The following is a 19,760-nucleotide window of genomic DNA, read 5'->3' on the forward strand; positions in this document are numbered from 1 at the left end:
CCCTGCTAGAGAGTCCTCAGTATTTTTTTAGTTCACTCTTGTCAAGCATAGTCTTATTTAGGCCTTTATAATTTCACAATTAGAGAAGATATTTGCAGTTCTACTACTAATTCCACGCAAGTCAAACAACTAGACCTTTGTTTTGAATGAAAGCACGATAAAACATGGATAGTCCCTAGCTCTTGCTGTGGTTCAATGTGGATTTCTCCCATCATTTACACAGACTTTGTCTTCACTGTTATAGCAGTACCCACCGCTCTTTTTTTTTTTTTTTTTTTCCTGGTTGGTGATGCTGGTTGTCACGCCAGAGGAGGAAAAACAAACCATTTGAAGAAAAAACCCTCAACCTGCATTCTTCAACCCCAGCTGTATGATCCCATGCCCTCCTTTTCACAAGCACTAGCATTGGAGCCAGTACAGGAAGCTGCTGAGCCAACGGGGAAAAAAAGAAGTATCAGTGGTAGTGTTAAGAGTTTGGCTGCTCAGCATCTTGACTGGCTCACCGTGGGTTTGATAGATGTCAGAGCTAAGGGTAAATGTGGGACCGTGGGCAAAGGTGGAAGAATGTGGCCCTAAACTCAAGACGCCGGTTTCCTTTAGTTCAACTTAGCTTATATCGCAGAATTGCACCCACAGTATCACCACAGGACAATGCTGTCTGTAGCACCATTAGTTTACCGTAATGGAAAAATTTCAGGTGGATTTTAACACCAAGTTAACACAAACATTGTAAGTAAATAGTAAAGCCTTTATTCTCGTTAAGAACAGCATTTTGAAAATAAAACATTTGCCCATGCTTTACAACCTTTGTAGTTTTGTATACTTATGTACAGTCATCATGGTACACATTGATTGTCTTGAAAATCCTTTAAAGATGTACTTAATAAGATACCAGTATGCAACAATCAGCAGAAAAAAGGGTACGTTATAAAACACACATTAATACATTTAATAAATATATATTATCTATCAAAAGTGAGCTTTAGCTCTCATCAATTAATAAAAAGCACCTGCTTTGTAATCCTGTAAGTTGGTAGAATAGTCCAATTGTTTTATTATAAAAGCTACAATGCTCCCTTTTCCATGGCCTTTGGTTAGACCCAAGGCATCAAGCTCAAACAAAGCCAACCAAGATGCCTGCGTTTAGCCTAAAACCAGAAACACCTAGTTCTATAGTATTTCATGTACCTTGTTTATCAAAACAACTGTATGTATTGAGAGTGTTCTTCTGAAGATGCTACATATTTTCTGGCAAGTGTCAAACACCCTCAACTCATCTGAAAGCAGGACAGGATCTGTAAAGTATGGCTTTGAACTTTTTTCCAGCCATTGATCAAAAGCCAGTTTTTATAAATCTCGTTTTGGTAATAGTTTTTTCAGATGCTTTACGATTTCATTTTTCTGCATGGAAACACGTAAACATCAAGGGACAACACAGTAGCTTTTATAGTATAAAAGCTAATTATAATTAACTGAACTGTGAAAGGCTTGTGCTTACTTACTTATTACATTGTTCACAGATGCTCTACATTCTAGGTAACTTTCATAAAAGGCAAAAGTAAACAATTTTTTTACTGTAACAAAAATATAAGTTAACATAAAGGCGCCTTTCTTCAATTACAGGTTTTTGGGGGGCATTTTACATCACAGACTAGTGACTTACAAAAAAAAAAAAAAGAGCTGCTTATTAGTAATTGTATAAAGTTGGAAAATAAAGACCCTCCTAATCTATTGCCACACCTTCACCACCACAAATTAAACCCAATCCTGCTATTTTTTAGTTTTGTGAATAGTCCACATGACTAACCCGATGAGGCTAGTCATGTGGGTAGCAGTTTGTAGGATCTGGCCATATCTTTGCATACGGCCTCAAATTCCAAACAACTTCATCAGGAGCAGGATTGGGAACTCTATTTATCAATTCAGTCACATCTAGAAAAAGAAAAAAATGTCTCCTTAAGATAACTATATCTCATACAGATTTTTTCCAAGGTCTGTAAAATGTGTATTATAATTCATAAATCTTGGTTGTAGCACGATAAACTTTGTAAAAGAAAGCTGTCCTACCATTCATGCCATGGTCATCTTACATGTTTTTACAATAGAGTTTTATGAGGGTTTTTTTAAATTGTTTTTTAAAAGCAAAATTCCGCAGGCAAGAGATTAAATAGTTTTCTTATTGTTCCAAATGATGCATTTTCTGGGTAACTATCATTATCTTAAATGCTATCTTATTTGATCAAAATTTTGCTTAAAACAAGCAAAATGTATTTCGAAGTTGCTGGATAGCATGCGATATCCCCCCCTACCCTACTTGGTTGCTAAGGCCATCCTAGTTACTTATAAAATAAAATAAGCAATCCCTAAAACAAGCACATGCTTTCTTTGCCTCGAGAAGGAAAGGGCAGGGGGGAGCTAACATGCTCCTTTACTCATGCATGACAGAAAAACGTCGCTTCTGGAAGAGAAGGGCTTTGAAATAAACCCTATAAGATGATCATGGCAAGAATGGCAACATATATTTTTTCCATATATATATGCATATATATCTGTGTGCAACACTTAGGGACTGGTCTTGCAGCCTCTGTACCTGTATGTAGACCTGCTGGTGTCGATGGGACTACTCGTGGGAGTACAGGTCTGCAGGACTAGGTTCCTAATTCAGTAGAAATGGAGGTACATGAAGAATCAGGAAGACTCTTGAAAAATAAAAAGCTTGTCTTTCTTTTGCAGTATACAGCAAGTAACTTCCTTCTGTGAAGCTACTAAGCTATTCAGTTATTTGTACATTATATTTTTTTAGTTTGAAAATATATATTTTTATTACAGCATATGCAAAGTTTAATTGTTATAAGTTTCCTATGCCCTCAAGTAAAAATGATTAGCTTTTAGTATCGAGGAAAGCTGAGATTAACATTGGCCAAACAGTGAGGATACAATGATGTTTTCAATGTCCGATATGTATTAAATGTTAAATAAAGGAATGATTGCTTAAACATAACAAAAAACCATGGCACAAACAATGGGCAATGGGAACCTTTTAAATAACCCGGAGAAAACAAAGATAAAAAGCCTTGAGAAAGTCTGCCTTATATGAACTCAAAAAAGTGGAGGGGAGGAGGAGGAGTAGGGAAGAAACCACCTTAAAAAAGAAACAAAAACAACAACAAACCACCTCCAGCACGGAGATTCTACTAGCTAGGCACTAAAATGCACAACCACATTTAAATGCACAAACAACTGCAGTCAAGGGGACTACTCATATGAACAGGGATTAGAAAGGGAGATCTTCGCCCTATCTGCTGCTGCCTTTCTCCTGAGAGCTGGTCAGTGCCGCCCAGCTGCCACCGCTTTCCTGCTTGGCCAGGTCAGCCCATCAGAAGGGGCGCGCTGGGGCCGTACAGCGGGCTGCCCTTCATCCACCGTCACAACAAACTCCTTCTGGCAAACTTGAGGCACGTTCTCTCCCCAGCTAAGTCTTTGCAAAAGTATTTCCCTCCAAAGTTCCACTTAACGGCTTCGTCTGTAGGAGAGGGGAGAGCACACACCTCTTCGCTCGCACCCGGCGTTGAGGCTGGAATAACGGGGAATCGATCCCACGCGGCCAAGGAGAACCGCCTCTGTGCTGGACCTAAGCTTTTTCTCTCTGCCTCAAGAAGCTCCATAACTCGCACAAAACATACATAGACCTTTCATCCCTCCTCCAGAACGGCATGTCCTACACCAGCTTGTTAAAGAGAAGAGTATCAACCTACAGTGTCATGGTAATCTCGTTGCCACAGAGTGAGGATGCTTGACTACACACCACGCTAGGTGACTTTACAGTACAGCTAGACAATGAAGCAAACGGTACTTTTCATGATGTTCGAAATGAAGGGAAAAGGAGCAAAATGGAAAGAAACCGGGCATGTTTTCACACTTTAGTGGCAATCTCTTGTGGCAACGTGAATTAAGTTTAGGTGAGAGGAGGGTATTTTGCAAGCAACTGGCAACCAGCAAAAACAGGCTTGCCTCGCACACTGGTTACAGACAAGAGAGTATCTTACGTTTCAGAATACAGTCTCCCCCTCTTCCAATTTAAGGTGTGCCTACTTCTATTTTAGATTAGATTCAGCTTCAATTTTACAATTTCATTTTTGCAATTATCAGTTCAAAGGTGTTCATATTTAGACAAAATCCTCGGTAGGATTTCGAAAGCTCCTGGATGTTTTGTTGCTTTGTTCTGGTACTGTTACGGATTCCTCCCTCAACGACACACTGCCAGGGAACAACATCTGCAACAAGGATTCTTATTCTCTACAGCCTACAGCCTTTCACCAGAGGTGTCGTCCAGTGTAACTTGGCGGAGCAGTTGGTATCTGGAAACAAGGATAATAAACCCATAACTGAGAGATCTAGTCTGTTCAGAAATCAGTGTTATCATGCTACGTGTACATGACAGCTTGCCAGACAGTACTTCCACAGCAAAGTGATACAAAGAAACTCATCTTCCACCCATTTACCTCTCTGTAAAAACCATGACTATATATACACACATTAATCTCTCATTTTACTATCTGATGTTCCCCATTAAGCTTTGCGTCTACCTCAAAACAAAGCAAAACAAACAAACAAAAAAAAACCCAAACAAATTCTGTAGCTTCTCATCCTTAAACTGCCTTTTCCCGAGCTGTGTATTCTGGTATCAGAAAACATAGGCATAGATGAATCCAAGCATCAGACCCAGGTGAATCCAAACATCAGGAGGATGCTATTCATTACTGACAGCAAAGCACAAACCTTTTCATTTTATTCAGATTGATACATTTCCCACTGTCTTACCCACGCAGGAGAACCCTTGTATCTAGTCCCTCTTGTTCACTAAAGTCAACCAAAACTTTACTTATTCAAAGACAAGAGAGACTTGCAATCAGTTCACATTATTTGGTTTTAAATGTAGAGGTCGAGTTATGGAATCAGCTCATGATTCAAAATAAAGCAAACCCAACTCACATGAGTATAAACTGGCTCATGGGTAGACTTTTAAAAAGCATGTAGGTGTGCATGGAAAATATGGGGATGAAAATTCTTCTTTTTCAACAGTACGCCTGCTACACGGCATGTCTTCACGTGCAAATTGCACATCATGTGAAAAACATTTAGAAAGTCTGTTTGGCATCAGATCGCTGAGCAATTCTTACGACAACCAGGCTGCAGAAAAACAGGTCTTTCAAAGAATGGCATGCCAAACTGTTGTCTAAGAAAGAAAAATCAATGCTATTCATGTTAAAATATTCTATATGCCTCTCTTATGAATGCCTTTCCCAGAGAGCTACACATCTGTAACTTAGAATTACATACATTGTACAAGAAAATGGAAGATATGCGAGAGACCACTGCTATCTGCAACAATGATTCTTACTTAAAGTAATGTACTGTCCTGTAAACATTTGTGTGACTTGCATCATCTTGAAAAAAAAAAATCGGGTTAGAAATTGTGTCACTTAATAGTTATGCTAAATACCTTAACACAAATTGAATTTGAAAGGGCCACTGAACATGTAGAGTCACCAAAGAACTTGGTTCACTCAAGCTACACTGCAAAATGTGAACAGCCAAGTAAAGAAATGCAAAATACTTTGTAATTACATCTTTTCTAGAGGGAAGGGAAGCATTACATGCATACTTGCTGCCCGAATTTTCATTTATGGCTTTCCCCCCTGCTGTGAATAAGCTAAAAGCAGGTTTTTCAATTAGCAGTGGTTGTATATATCCGTGCATATCAAAGATTTCTTAAATCATCACATTTTGATACTTACAGTCCCACCATTTAGCACAACTGCCATCTCAGTTGGCTGATAAACATTGCTTCTAAAAGGAGCACTAGGTCGGCTTCCCAAACTGCCGTTTCGAAATCCTGCCGTTCTTAGCGCTGTGTTTAGAAAAGAGAGATCGTTCTTAGGAACACAATTAATGCTGTGCATCTCCTTTGAAATCATAAAAGTATCTTGTTTCCAGTTTAGTTCTTGGCAACTTTGCCATTAATTTTAACTTTCGTGCTGCCATACCAGTTTTCACGTTGATTTTGAACAGCAGTTTTTCTTATATAGTTGGGACACATCTCTGAAGAATCAGTTTATATAAAATTAACTGTTTGCTGTGGAATGGAAAAAAAATTATCGGAACCAAATGTCTGAAGTTTGCTTAGTCTCATTTCAATAGGAGCTCAATGTCTCCCATCACCAAACCTTTGATGTGTCTTGCACAACGTATTTTGCAACGTACTTACTGTATTGGGCTGGATACTGTGGGGTTAAGGAAAACGTTATTACACTTTGCTTTCTATCAAATTCAGAGGACAGGGATCCAAAACATTGCTCGAGCCAGTAAGCAAGCTCACAACCCCCCTGAGCATTACTTCAGCGTGACTAGCTTATAAGGATTTTCCAGATGTTTCAGATTACATTTACTCTGAGAAACTAGAAATATGAAGTAAATACTGCTTTTGAATAGCTTAAACATGGCTAGTGACTGAAGCAAAAGAGAAGATACTGATTGTCCTTAATGTTTATACCAGAAATACATCAGTCTCCCCATTAATTTTAGCACAAGCTTTGATTCAAGATGTATATTCGGACTGAGAGATATGCATAATTAGGGATATGCTTCTTCCTCGCTAAGCCAGCCTGGGGATCGGCACATACAAACTCTCTTTTTACTTCGGGGGGTAAATAGCGGCTTCGCTGAGTTCAGACCTGGCCAGGGAACAGAGCTCGTTAATCCATGCAACTTGCGTGGTTACAACGGGCAATACTCATCTGTGAGCTGGTACATAGAAACACGCCTAGTTCAGGCACCTGGGGCAAGAATCGCTCTTAGATTGCATTCAAATTACAATTCTACACTCTCCGGCTGAAGTCGTGAATGAGCTGAAATTTACAAGAATTTCAGCATAGCCTGTAAGGAGGCCAGGATTTAACGTAGTTGCACTGTGCGGAACAAGATTTAAATGGATCCCGCTACCATATGCTGTCCTCTATCCACTGCTGCTCCCCTCCTTGGGAGTTGTGCGCAGAGATGAAGAACAGTATTGATTTAGCACAGAAATTTCAAAATCCAGCCCTGCAAACGCTCAGCTGTTAACTTCAGATACACACAGACCCTCACTTGCTCTATATTTTAAAGTTAGGTATTTTTGCAGAACAAAAGATCAAAATGCCTAAACTAGAATTATGTATTTTTCCTTTTATATTTAACTATCTCAGGGTCAGTAGTATTCTTTCTTTGTAGTTTGGCTTCTTATTGTGTGTTAAACACAAATGATTGCACTGGTGTTTGCTAGTACACATAAAGAAAAAAAATCTCTTGAGAGTGTATACTGTTATTAAAATATTTACACAAAATATTTGCACAAAATTTCCACGGTCATTTCAAAGTTATCTTAAAGAACCAGTGAATTAAATTTCATATTGCCAAGTCTTCCTTCCCTATTATTGCAGCGAGTCTAAAAATTCTTTTAACATGAGAATCAGAGACAAAGCTTGTGGATAAAAGACTCATTTTGGATTTGTTTTTCTCCTAATAGTTTTACCATTTTTCCTTGTACTTTCTCCACTACTACTAAATACATCTACTTGCGTGGAGGATGTACAGGTAAAAAAACCAACATAGTGCCAGGAAGATTTGAGCAAATCTCACGTCAAAGTCTCCTTTTAACACATATTTTAAAGTTTGTTAATTTTGGTTTCAGGCATTGGCTCTGAGAGTGACTTGTAGCACTAAAACTTATTAAATGCAATTCAGTGAGTACCAGAGCTGCTTAGGTTTCAGTTTCTTGACAGCTGTAGCACTCCACAGTTCACATCCACATTTTTCACGTACAAGGCAAATTCTCTTTGCCTTACAGGAGTTGCCCTCCCAGAGAGCACTGAGAGCTCATTCAAGTTGCCTTTTTCCAGGGGTTTCTAAATACTTTATTAGCATTTTTACAAGACATAGGTATGAAAGTAACTCTTTTAAGTACTTAGTTCAACTTATCTATCATATGAATACTAAAATCCCAGATTAGTATGTTGTTTAAATGCTGTTTAAACAACTGACTTTAAAATATTGTCGCTTTATTAAGGCTTAATGATATTCCTGGAATAGAAGAGCTCTTGTTGTGTGGAACTTGGAGCTACGTTTTGCTAAGAAAGAGAGAAACTAGGAGGACATATGCTCATTTGAACCTATAGTTTAAAGGTTGTTCAGATTCTTAAAATGCTGCTTAAAATCTTTTTAAAAATAAAAACAAAAAGAAAAAAGAGCAAAATTACTAAATCACTTTATACAAGTATTAGTGGAAGTAACAAGAATTAATGGAAAATATGTTTCTCCAAGCTTGTTTTCTATTTAAAGCTGACTACTTACTAAACCAAATATTACAGTCAGGGAACTAAGAGGTGTTTTCTGGTTATCATGTCTTTCAAAATTTTACAACTAGTAGATCTTATATTCTTAAACATCATTCTTAAGTATAATTAAAGAAAGTACCCTTCCTTTAATTTCTAAACTGTTAACGATGAATTCTTGAATTGAGGTTAATTAAATGAATAAAAGAAGAGAAATACTCTACATACCTGCAGAGAGCCAATTGCTAACAGATTCCAGGTGCTCAGCCACTGACAACCACCAGTGCAGCGATCTGACTTAAATTAACACTTCAGCAGCCATAATACGTGAGCTGACTGTTATTACCTGTATTTACTTTAAGTGTCTACCACACTGGGAAGTTTTGTCTGCAAACTCTGTTGTCAGAAGTCTGCACTTAAAGAACTGCTGCAAAGGAATAATGAGTCTGTTTTGATTTATTAAAAATGTATGTATCCTTCTCCCACATGCCATAGGAATAGGAATGACGTGCATTTATTACGATAAATATTAATGAGGGCATCAGATAAGGAAATCTATTTTGTATTGTACTGCATGAGATTCAGATAGATTAAAACAGGACATAAATTGCATTATAACAGATACTGTAATGATTTTATAGCTATCACGTGTCTATCCATTTCACTAAAAAAACTTAATCACTGAATGATCAGATCAAAAAGGAGCTTCCAGTTCTTTTTTTAAAATGTATCTATGAATGGAAATAATACAGAGTGAGAGATCCAGTTTTGTTCTTAGATCTGCCTTAGTCAGAAATAGCTCCACCGAAGCCATCGCAGTTACCTTATTATGAAATTCATTTAATGAGGGATGAAGGACAGAAAAAAACCCCACAGCAAACAAACAAACAAAAAAACACAAACCAAAGGCACAGGCACTTTTACAGTTCATCATGAAGCTGCCTCTGCTGCTCTGGAACATTAGTAATACATGACCATTCTTTTATCCATGTGATTTTTTGTTTGTTTTACCACTGTGCTTGGTAGACACTCACAGGATCTTAACTCCTTTCTGTTCAAAGTCTTCATAGTAGGAGCCCTTCAAAGTTCCTGCTAAAAGACTCAGAGGGAAATGCCTTCCTGACCCAGCGCTGTGCCAAATAAGATTATTGTCATGCATTGTCTATATCCAGAAGAAATCACAGATACATAAAGATGAATAGGAAGGTGAAGTGCCTGGACAACGTGCCCCAAGCCACCTTATGGGGGCTGTCAAAGCAATGTGGCAACTATTGGCTGGGATACCAAAGTCCTCTTCTCAATTCCAGCGAATAAAAAGCAGTTTGACTAGTACTGAAATCTTTTACCCAACTGGGGGACAGCACCGGACCACAACCTGCACTACCGAACACCATTGGGCTCGTGCTTCCCATCGCCAATCAGATAAGCATCCCTGTGTATTTTCCTGTATGTATGAGTTAAATGTTCAGCAATGATTTGGATCTCTCAAGCCAACAGTTGTTGACGGCCCTTTCAGTAATCACTCAAACACATTTTCATTGCAGATTTTAATGATGTATCATCACACGTTGTTCTATGTCACCTAACAGCTATGACAAGGAAAGCAACCATTACTTTGAAGCCTCTATCTGTGCATACTCTCTTCAGATGTTAAAGCCATCAGAACAAAGACCGTCTGAACTTGTCTGTATGCCACTCTGCATTTCCCCCCCCCCCCCAGTGTCACAAAGTGGGACTAAATTCCATTTTAATGGAAATATAATTCTTAATAATTATTTTTCTGCTCAAGAGGCTGACCATTTTGTAACATAGAACACTTACTTGATTTTTTTCTTGAGTTTTTGGAAAATATTTCATATTAAATGTTGTTAACTTGTTAAATGACAAAAAAAAAACGTAATCTAAACTATTTTAAAGTAGAGGCTATTTTTTCCACAGTGATTTTTTTTTTTTTTTGCTTTCAGTGTTGGTTTTGCATTTGAAATTGTTCAGTTTTTCAATGAAAAAACAACATGCAGAATAATAATTTTCACCAAAGACATATTTTCTCTATTGCATTTTTTTCACGCTCCCCCCAGGTCATACCTTAATGAAAACTGTAAAAGGGAACAATACGTAGTGTGAAAAATATGGCATTTGTAATGACCCTTGTTTTGAGTACCTGAAAAATGTCTCATGCGGATCATTTTCCTGGCTACTACAGAAAAATGTAGTCCTCTACAGTAAATTCTTACCTGCGTTATGCTCATCCATTGAAAAGGCTTTATTTTCCATGTAGCTCCGAGGAAGCTGTATATCTTCCTCAAAAGCAGTTTCACGCATCCTCGGCTGTGAAGTATCAAAATAATTGGGAGTGTTTTCCTGCTGCGATGGAAGGATAGTACAGTGGACCTCTGGGATGGCATGAAAAATAACAAACACCCAACCACTGGACACCAGTGCAATAGCAAGAGTGGGATCACTCCATTTGTCTCTTCTCTTTAGCTCAGCATTACCAAAGAGGTACATAGTCATCCAGGCTACCCAAATCAGAATGGAAAAAAAGAGTGTTATAATGAGGCATACTCCGTTTTTCTTCCATTTCTTAAACTTTCCACAGAGAGTGAAGAGAGAAAATCCCATGGTAAAAACCATCAGGAACATAACGTAAATCAAAGCCATAGCAAAATCCATTGGTTCGTAGCTGCAGGCCAACTTGTTATCTCTGACGATGGTCAGTACTAACCACTCGGTTGCAATAATGACCTGCACGAGCATCAGGCAGATTGCCACACCGGCTAGATGCCAGCCAGATGGACTCTTCCCATGTCGAACTAGTCTACGAAGTCTCCAGGCTTGAGCTAGCAAGCACGAGAAGCACAAAGCAAAGATAACTCCCCAGAGGAATCTTCGGGTAGAGCACACCGTTTCGTCTTCTTGTATGATGAAAGCAAACGTCAGCCCAAACAGTCCGAGAGTCCCAAAGAGGAAGAGGAAGTGCATTCCCAAGGGGCTCTTCTTCTCCTTGTCCTTGATGAAGGGCAGCCTCACCAGCAAAATCAGCATCAGCAATAACGTGGTCAGCACACCTGCCCCCGCAACTGCCTCCACAACTATTCCCCAAATGGCATCCAGGTCGCACAGGTAAACGTACTGAGGGAGAAGATCCAGTCCACACCCTCTAGACGTACTGGAGTTTTCAGAAGAGCCATAGCTGATCACGAAGAGGAGGAAGAAACCGATGGCTGGGTGGGTTTTCATTGTTCTGTCTGAGACAACAAAATATTTGTTTATTTAGCTACAGTTCACTCCGGAGGATTTCACAGCAATTGGAAGTACAGCTTGTTTCCATAGCCCGTGTTTACTGGTTTTTTGCCCTGGATTTGCAGCTGGCATAGCCCACCCCTAGTCCCCTCTGCTGCCCTCCCAGAAAGCTGCTTCTGCCTGTTGTACTCAGAATGCAAACTGACTCATTTCTGTGTTTGCACAGATTGAAAACAACATTTCCAAACACTGCCCCCGCAAATATCCTAAAACACAACCAGAAGAAATTATGTATCCTGTTGCAAAATAATACATTATCTACAGTACCTTATTGTTCAAATTCAGGTGCTTAAAGAACGTGTGAATTGCACTGGGCCTGCTGCGAGTAAGTTTTACCAGAATTAGACTGTTTCACAGCCTTGCTTCTTTTACTGGAATGAAAGCAGAGTCAACCCCCCACCCCTCTTTTTTTTTTTTTTTTTTTTTTTAAGGATAGAGCAGTTTCAGGAAAATAAACATTGTGCTTTTTTTAAAAAAGGAAAATCTTGTTTTCATGCTCAGTCAATAGGCAGTTAGAACATTCACTCCTTTCATCCTCTTCCAAAGCCCAGGTATTAGATTGCATTTGCAAAGGGGAATGGTTGGCTAGAGAAATCCCATATTCTGTGACAATGGTGCACACATGCAGTGTCATCAATCAACGAATCAAAAATGAATGACTCATTGTGCTTCTTAGCGAGTCGAAAGCCATTCAAAGGAAACAAACAACAAGAAACAGAGCATCACTTTCCCCCATCCAGACAGCGAACGATGGTAAACTCTCCAGGAACACAACACATCCCACTCCACCATCAGGGCCAAAAGCCTGGACGAATCCCAGCTTCAGTTTTAGGAAGAACACGGGTTAGGCGCTTTACGAAGATATATGTTATGGCTTTTGCTTTATGAAGCAAAACAAGGCAAAGGAGATTGTTAAAAACATAACCTTTAAATGAACAGTCTGCCCCAGCGATAGCTGCCCTGTAAGGGCAGCCTGAAGTAAACACTACACGTACCAGCTCTGAAACCCGATGCTGTTAACCTTCACTTGCATGAAAATGTCCAGAGTAAGACTTGCATTTGTACGCTATGACCATACGGAAGAAAAGCACCGTACAAACAGGCAATAATATTAGTCATATAGCTCACAGGACGTGTTTAAGATACAAAGCGAGAAGCAAAGAAACTACCAGTAGCTCTTTTGCAAGTTAGCCAAACAGCTCTAAACGACTACCCATCTCAAGATAATTCATAAACCAGAAATGCATTTAATGAAAATGTCAAAAAGTTTAATGAGAGTTGAAAATGGTTTAAAGTAAGGGTGCAATGTTGTTGTATTGGATATGATCAGTCACAACCAATACAAAACCTATTTACTTAGGCTGTCCAAAACAGTACAGAGTCTCTTACAGCTGAGAACTGCGGGTTTTCTTCTTCTGTATTACAGTCCTGTAACGGTCAAAGTCAAATATTGAGGATCTCAATCTTCAAACTAATGTTTGTTCCCCTTTCACTGAATAATGACCAATGCCAATTTTCAGCCTCTGCCAGGACGCAGATGATGGAAATTATGCTGTTTCCTATTAGAGGCACCAAGACAGCAAATGTGCTAATATAAACGCATAATGACTTTACGGTCTTCATTTGTACAACAGACAAAAAAGCTTATTACAAAACTTCCTCTCAGAAGTGGAAGCTGTGACAAATAATGTGATCTGGGACTGGACAAACAGGAAAAGTGTAATTGATGATCTCTGCCTGCCCATAGAAACTACAGTATCCTTGCTCTGTTGAAAGGGCTACAATGTCCTAACGATGCAATGACCTGCAGCTAATGACTAATGATTTTTTTTTCTACCTAGCTGTAATTTACTTTATGGTAAATTGGTAGAATATTTACTTGTTTATATCTGATTTGTATAACAGGTTTCGCAATGACTCTGTCACAACGCTCACGTTAAAAACACTGACTTTACGGACAGAAAACTAATCATTAGTTAAATATATTCATTTTTTTATTGAATATGTTTACGCTCAATAAAGCTCCTTGCCCTATGAGCACATAATTAACTAGAAGGAAACATTCTGAAGGTAATTTTGCAATTCCTTCTATGCACAGGCGGTTCCTCCTTCAATTAGCGCATTTACTCTTCAGAATAGCCAAAATGTCCTAAAAAGTGTGAAATGGTCGGTGCCTGCTGATACAAGGGGAGGAAATCCACTAGGATCTACTAAGGCAATGCTGCAATCCACTGGTACCAATTTCAAGCAGCAGGAGGTCATGTGGAAAATTATTCAAAATTCATTCTAAATGTCTCCCAAACTGGAAATAATAAACAGCCCTTAAGTGAGGATCATGTTAATTTTCCACTATCCTATCCCTTACAAATTATGATATGCATGTACTAAATTGGTTTCAATGCTAGCTTTGTTTATTAGCCACTATCCGAAGACCTGGGGGGTAATGAATTAAGTGCAAGTATCTCCAGTTCTAAGGTTTTTTTTCCAGTTTTCTGGTTACTTTATTCATGTCATGTAACCCTCATGTGATTGAGCTATTCTAGGACAGTCTGTTTCCATGGAGATTGTGCTGCATGGGTAAGCAGTCATATTGTCAGCCCATCATTTGTTTCCTCTTCCTATTTGGAAGTGTTTGGGAGGGGGGAAGGGAGGGTTAATAAATTTTGAGTATTTCCCCCTCCACAAAGAAGTAGTTTCTTTTGGAAAGGGGGAATTAAGCTGTGACAAAATATATTGAGAATTCAGACAAAATATATACTCAGAAATGCAGAGATGTTCAACTCAAGAGGAGTTTTCCCAAGTTACTTCCATTTGTGAAATCAGTTTGGGGAGAGCTGATGGAGGTAAACAGTGGTTCTCTGAGAAAGCTCCTAGACAGCCATAGTATTGACCAAGAAATCTCTAGGACTGCTGACAGGTATTCTTGCTGTGAAATCAGATTCCCACCAAACATCAGTAGGTCTCACTAAACAGTAGATCCTCTCCACACCTAAGCTTGCAAGGAGGGCTCGAAATCTCGAAACGAAGAATCTTTTTCCCCACCGCTGCTATCAATATAGCTATGTTTACAACCTGTTTACTATGTATTTTTGCCTGACTAGGTAAAAACTGGCAACGTTAATAATCAACCTCTGTGACGCTCCCAGCCAAAATCCTCTTCCTAGCACTGGTACTCAGCACTGAACTCAGACAGCTGTAGAGACGAGGGAAAATACTGCATTACAACATACAAGTTTGGCAAGGGAATACCACAACTTTAACTGAAACCATATATTCAATAAATTTAAGGGAAAAGTAGAAAGTCTTTTTGCCAGAAAAGTTGTTTTGGAAAGCAGAAGTATGTCAATATGTTTTTTTTTTTTTATTAAAATAGTGTCTTCCTCACGCCTGTGCTATGGGTAGAATGACAGAGTTCTGCGTCTCTCGAGATCCTGTAGTAAAATCTTCTGTCTGCATATTCTCTCCAGTAGCTGCCTAAATCAGTAACTGTAGAGGAATAGTATTTTTACCTCTTTATGTCTAGATTAGCTCTTAGCAAAGTTATGCAACCTCATGGTAGTAACAATAACACTCTCTTTGACTGGCATTTCACTTCTACTACCGGAGAGCTACAGCAATAGTAATACCGAAATGGCACAGAAACACTCCAGCACAGAGACAGTATCCCCTACACAGCTGAATGGAACTGTTCATACAGAAAGAAATCAACTTGAGATTTTTTTTTTTCCCCAGACCCTCCTCCAAAATGATTTTTCATTAAAACTATTAAGCCAACACACCTGAGCCCAGAGCAATCCCGAGCACTTGAAATGAATCAATAAGCCTTACACGTTTCAGGCAAAAGCAGCAAAAAACTTACAGGACAGCTTGCAAATCCAGTCCTCAATTTTTGGTCCAAAATCTGCTCTCAATGACAACAGTAGTAACTCCACTCTTTTCAGAGTGAGGTCCCCTATGTTATCTGGTGTAGAATCACTACAGAAATGGCAGACACAAAGCTGCCCCAGCAGGTACAAAGTACAATTACAAGCAACTAAGCAGAAGCAGAAAATATCACAGTTGTCATCAAAAAGTTGTCACGGTTAAAAATCAATGAGGCTTTCAATAACTAAAGTCTTCTGACCAAAGACTGCAAATTCTCTCTTTTCTGGCCAAAAAGATACTGCTGTATGCTACTAGAGAATATGTATAAAGAATAAATCTGTAACCATGCAAAGATTTAAGGTTAGGCTATTCACAGTTAGATGTATTATCTGTTCCCCTTTTCAGAGTTCTAGTGTTAATCAACTGATACAGGAAGATGCATCCAATCACAGCAAAGGAAAACAATCTAGTAAATAAAAGCAATAGCAGCACAAATAGTAACCTGCTCTGCCACACAGGCAGAAGACTGGTTCACTGTACAATTTCCGAAAGAAAACCGCCCCCACCACCAAGTGTTGTGGAGAGATGCTAGTGAGTGAGGAATTAATCACAGCACGGGATCTCTGCCAGCTCCTTTTGATCAGATCTGAAGGATAAGCTTCAGGACTGATAACAGAGCAGCAACGGCCAAGCCGAGATCTGACTACTGAAGAGATGTATTTCCAGAATAATAATTAATAGTGCAATTGTGCTTTGTATGCAAAAATACAGCAGTGATGTAGACATCCTCTGCATTAGAATAGCACATACACAGCCTCACGGTTACAGAAAGCAAGACCCCACTCCAAAAAGGGCACATAGAAAAAGTACTTTTGTCATTTAGGAATACTTTGCAATCCTGGATATAATATGAAATGATCTTTCTAATGTTCCGGGTGCTCACAATTCCCTTCGGTCACACTCTGTGCATCGCCTGCGCCCACTCTGTATGTCGCCTTCTGACTATAACGCCTGATGTCCATTATACAAGCGATAGCAAACAATGATGGCAATCAATGTTTTTCTCTTCTTTGCTGATTCTCGGGCTATTTCTATTCATGTCACAGCCTCGCGACAGACGGCTTTCCCTTCACCTGATTTCTTCTGATGCAGCGAGAGCGCACCTCGACGCCGATACCCGCTGTCCGTAAGTACCGAGCGCGTCCCCGGCAAACGGACGCGCGGTGCGGTAGCGATGATAACCGCCCGGGCAGGAAATCCTGTTAGCCTCGGGATAAACATTAGGTCAGGTGTAAACAAAGGGTTCACCTAAGTGCTAAATCCTATCGCTGCTGGGCGTTGGGGAGAGGTGATACACAGACGGGGCTTTTTACCGACTGCCGAGAAAACCGCTGAGGCCGCGCAGCCCTTCCGCGGGGCGGCACCGCGCACCCACAGCCCCGCCGGGGGTTCCCCCGGGCCCGGGGCCGGCGGGCAGCGGCGAGGGGCCAACACGCGGCTCTTCCCCGATCCCGCCACCGCCGCCCTTCGGCTCCCGCGCAGGAGTGAACCGCGGAACGGCGCGAAGGCGCCCGGCGGTGCTGCCGCTGCCCCGCGCCCGCGGAGCTGCGCGGCCGCGGAGCTCAGCAGCCCCCTCCTTGCAGGCCGGTACGCAGCTGCCTTCTCTCCGGTCTCCGCTTAATCCGCCCGCAACCTCCTCCTCCCGCCGTACGAGGTCTATCCCGCTCCAGCCTCCTCTCTTTTGTCCCTTCGTTTCTCTCTTCGGTTTCTTTCTCCGGTCTCTCCGTCCGTCCCCGCTCCTTCCCCATCCTCTCTCTCCGAACTCCTCTACCCTCCTGGGCAGCCCTCTCCCCCGCTCCAGCCCCTCCCCCCACCCCGTCTTGCCCTATATCCCGTCTAATCCCCCTCCCGGACTCCTCATGCAGCCTGTTGTCTGCCCGCGGCCACCGGGCTAATTCAGCCCGCAGAGCCGGGCGAGCGGCTCCATTGCATACGCACCCTCTCTCCTTCACTCTCCCCCTTCCTCCGCCCGCAGCGCTGCCCCGGGAGCACCGCGGTTCCGGGGCAGCCCCGCGGAGCCGGGACCGGGCACCGGCGGCCGGTTCCCCCTCCACGCTCGCTCGCTCACTCACTCACTCACTCACTCACTCACTCACTCACCCTCTGTCTGCCGGGGGCGGCGGGGCAGCTCTGTCCGCCAGCCCGCCGTGACTCCTTACATCCCGGCACCGGCGGGGAGCGAGCGCAGCGCCGAGCCCCCCCGCGGCGGCGGCGGCTCATGGAGCGCCAGTCCCCGCTGCGGCGCGGCGCGGTGCGGTACGGTACGGTACAGTGCGGTGCTCTGCCCCCCGCCGCCCCGCTGCAGCTACGGCCCCGCGGCCAGCCCCCTCCCACCGCCCCGCCCCGGCACGGCGGGGCCGGGCTCGGCACGGAGCGGAGCGGAACGGCACGGAACGGGGCGGGCAGCGCACCCCCCCACCCCCCCTGCCGCCACCGGGGCGTCCCGGCTCCGCACCCCCGGGGAGAGGGGGCACCCGGCCGTGCGGGCGCAGAGCCGGCAGTGCCGCCTGGCGCGGGTGCGCCTCTGTACGCCCCGAGTTGCACAGCGGTTGTGTGGTCGCAGCTGTACGTGCTCCTACACGGGGATGGGGAGGCAGGACACGGGGAAAGGCGGGAGCACGGGCACACGGGCAGTCCTGCGTGCTCCCGTGCGGGGGAAATGCAGACGGTGCGGGTTAGGGAAACGCCTCCCAGGCACCCTAGCTGGATACACACAGCTATGGCCAATTTGGGGCGGTTTCAGATGTGGGAAGTTCTGCAGCCCTGTGAAAGTGGGGATTTTGCAATGGGCCGGATGCTGTTCACCAAATCTGTGCTGAATGCGTGCGTCCAACCTGCTGCTGCAGGCAGCAGCTAAACATTTGGAAGAGAAAAATGTTAAGTGCCTCTTTATTGTGTGAGTGACATGTTACAGTCTGCTTATGCAGCAAAATTTGGGAGCAGGCCCTGTGAGCACATGAGGCCCTGCAAGGGCGGTGCTGGGAACCGTTTGGTGTCTGCCTCCTACCTCCCAACGTGCAGCGAACCTCCCGGGGTCCAGCTTCTCCACAGTTCAGCTCTGAGACTGTGGTAACCCTTACGCACAGGACAGGGCTTCCTGCAAACTTGAGGAGGAGTTATCTGCAGCAGCTTCAGCCTATGACATTCATGAACAGCAGAAACTTGCTTGCCTTTTCAACTGGTTAGAGAACGTTTGTGTGATGCCCCTGTGACTGGCAGTGACGCTGTATTGCGCATCCATGGTTTTATGCTTTCACTTAAACCGCTAACAAGAAATTGGGCAGCTAACAGTTGACATGGCATTATTGGTGGGGAGCGACTGAGTCCCATCCTTCCTGAACGTGGGCAGCACGCCGCCCTTCTCGCCAGGTTTCCGTATCCAGAGCCTTCCAAAGGGAAATGTCTGCTCTGAAACATGCATTCCTCAGCACAGAAAAACGGTAACCTTTAAACCGACCCATCCTAACCTGCGTGGGTTTATTTAGATGTCACTTATTATGCCTTGGGGGCTTACCTGAACTTCTCAGCGTGGCTGACATGCAGTAAATTGGATGGTGCAGTTGGGCTGTAATTGCCTGTGATTAGACAGGGCGGTGGGGGGAGAACAGCTGAAGCAGAGGAACAATTTCACGTTTCTGCTCTTTTCTCTCTCAATTTCTCTGCCTTGCTGATTCTGGATTTTAGGCATTGGCTTTATTTGAGTCATACATAAGCAATAATACCTTGCCCTTGCATCAGTCGATATCTACGTGCTATTCAAAGTAAAACAGGATAATTTTACAGAAACTGAGGTGGTAAGAGGTGAAGCAGCTGTAAACTGCCCAAGGTCACTTCGCAGTCTGGCAGCAGAGCGAAAATTACTGATTCACCAGATCAGTCTGTATCCCCCCTCCGGCTCGGGAGCCTGAGCCAAGCACCCAAATACTAAAGTAACAAGCAAAGACCTTTTTGTGTATAAATAAACACACAGAGTTCTGTGTACCGTGCTGGATACAGAGAGGTAGACCAGAGGGAAGGATGAATCACAAGAATTAATGTGCTGAAGGTCTTGGCCCGCTCACAACGGAGCAATGTACTGAGCCCTTCAGCAAATGCAAATCTTGGTCATTGTTCCCTTCTTTCTGTGTGTCTCTAACACAACCCGTGGTACCAGTAAAGGAAATC

At 42.4% G+C, this 19,760-nt stretch overlaps 1 protein-coding gene across 2 annotated transcripts; it reads right to left on the bottom strand.

Moving 5' to 3' along the window:
* Positions 1-727: 727 nt before the first annotated feature.
* GPRC5B (G protein-coupled receptor class C group 5 member B) lies at positions 728-17,888 on the bottom strand. Of its 2 annotated transcripts, XM_082490517.1 has the most exons (4): positions 17,697-17,888; positions 10,604-11,617; positions 5,799-5,911; positions 728-4,358 (listed from the first exon to the last, which is right to left on the bottom strand). In XM_082490517.1, exons 2-4 carry the CDS (start codon positions 11,607-11,609, stop codon positions 4,314-4,316), a joined length of 1,164 nt encoding a protein of 387 aa, XP_082346643.1. In that variant the 5' UTR covers positions 11,610-11,617; positions 17,697-17,888; the 3' UTR covers positions 728-4,313. The 2 variants fall into 2 exon arrangements, with proteins under 2 accessions (XP_082346643.1, XP_082346644.1); XM_082490518.1 differs by lacking the exon at positions 17,697-17,888 and having other exon boundaries at positions 10,604-11,742.
* Between the last annotated feature and the right edge of the window lie 1,872 nt (positions 17,889-19,760).

Source organism: Vanellus vanellus (genome assembly GCF_965231255.1).
Source record: "Vanellus vanellus genome assembly, chromosome: 14".
Classification (NCBI taxonomy): domain Eukaryota; kingdom Metazoa; phylum Chordata; class Aves; order Charadriiformes; family Charadriidae; genus Vanellus; species Vanellus vanellus.

Bases quoted from the DNA above. Each gene is read 5' to 3' on its own strand.
- GPRC5B (XM_082490517.1), bottom strand. From the start codon at position 11,609: ATGAAAACCCACCCAGCCATCGGTTTCTTCCTCCTCTTCGTGATCAGC. The intron at 5,912-10,603 runs GTAAGAATTTAC...TTCTAAACACAG, and splicing joins AATGGATGAGCATAACGCAG to CGCTAAGAACGGCAGGATTT. The intron at 4,359-5,798 runs GTAAGTATCAAA...CCTTGTTTCCAG, and splicing joins TTGTGCTAAATGGTGGGACT to ATACCAACTGCTCCGCCAAG.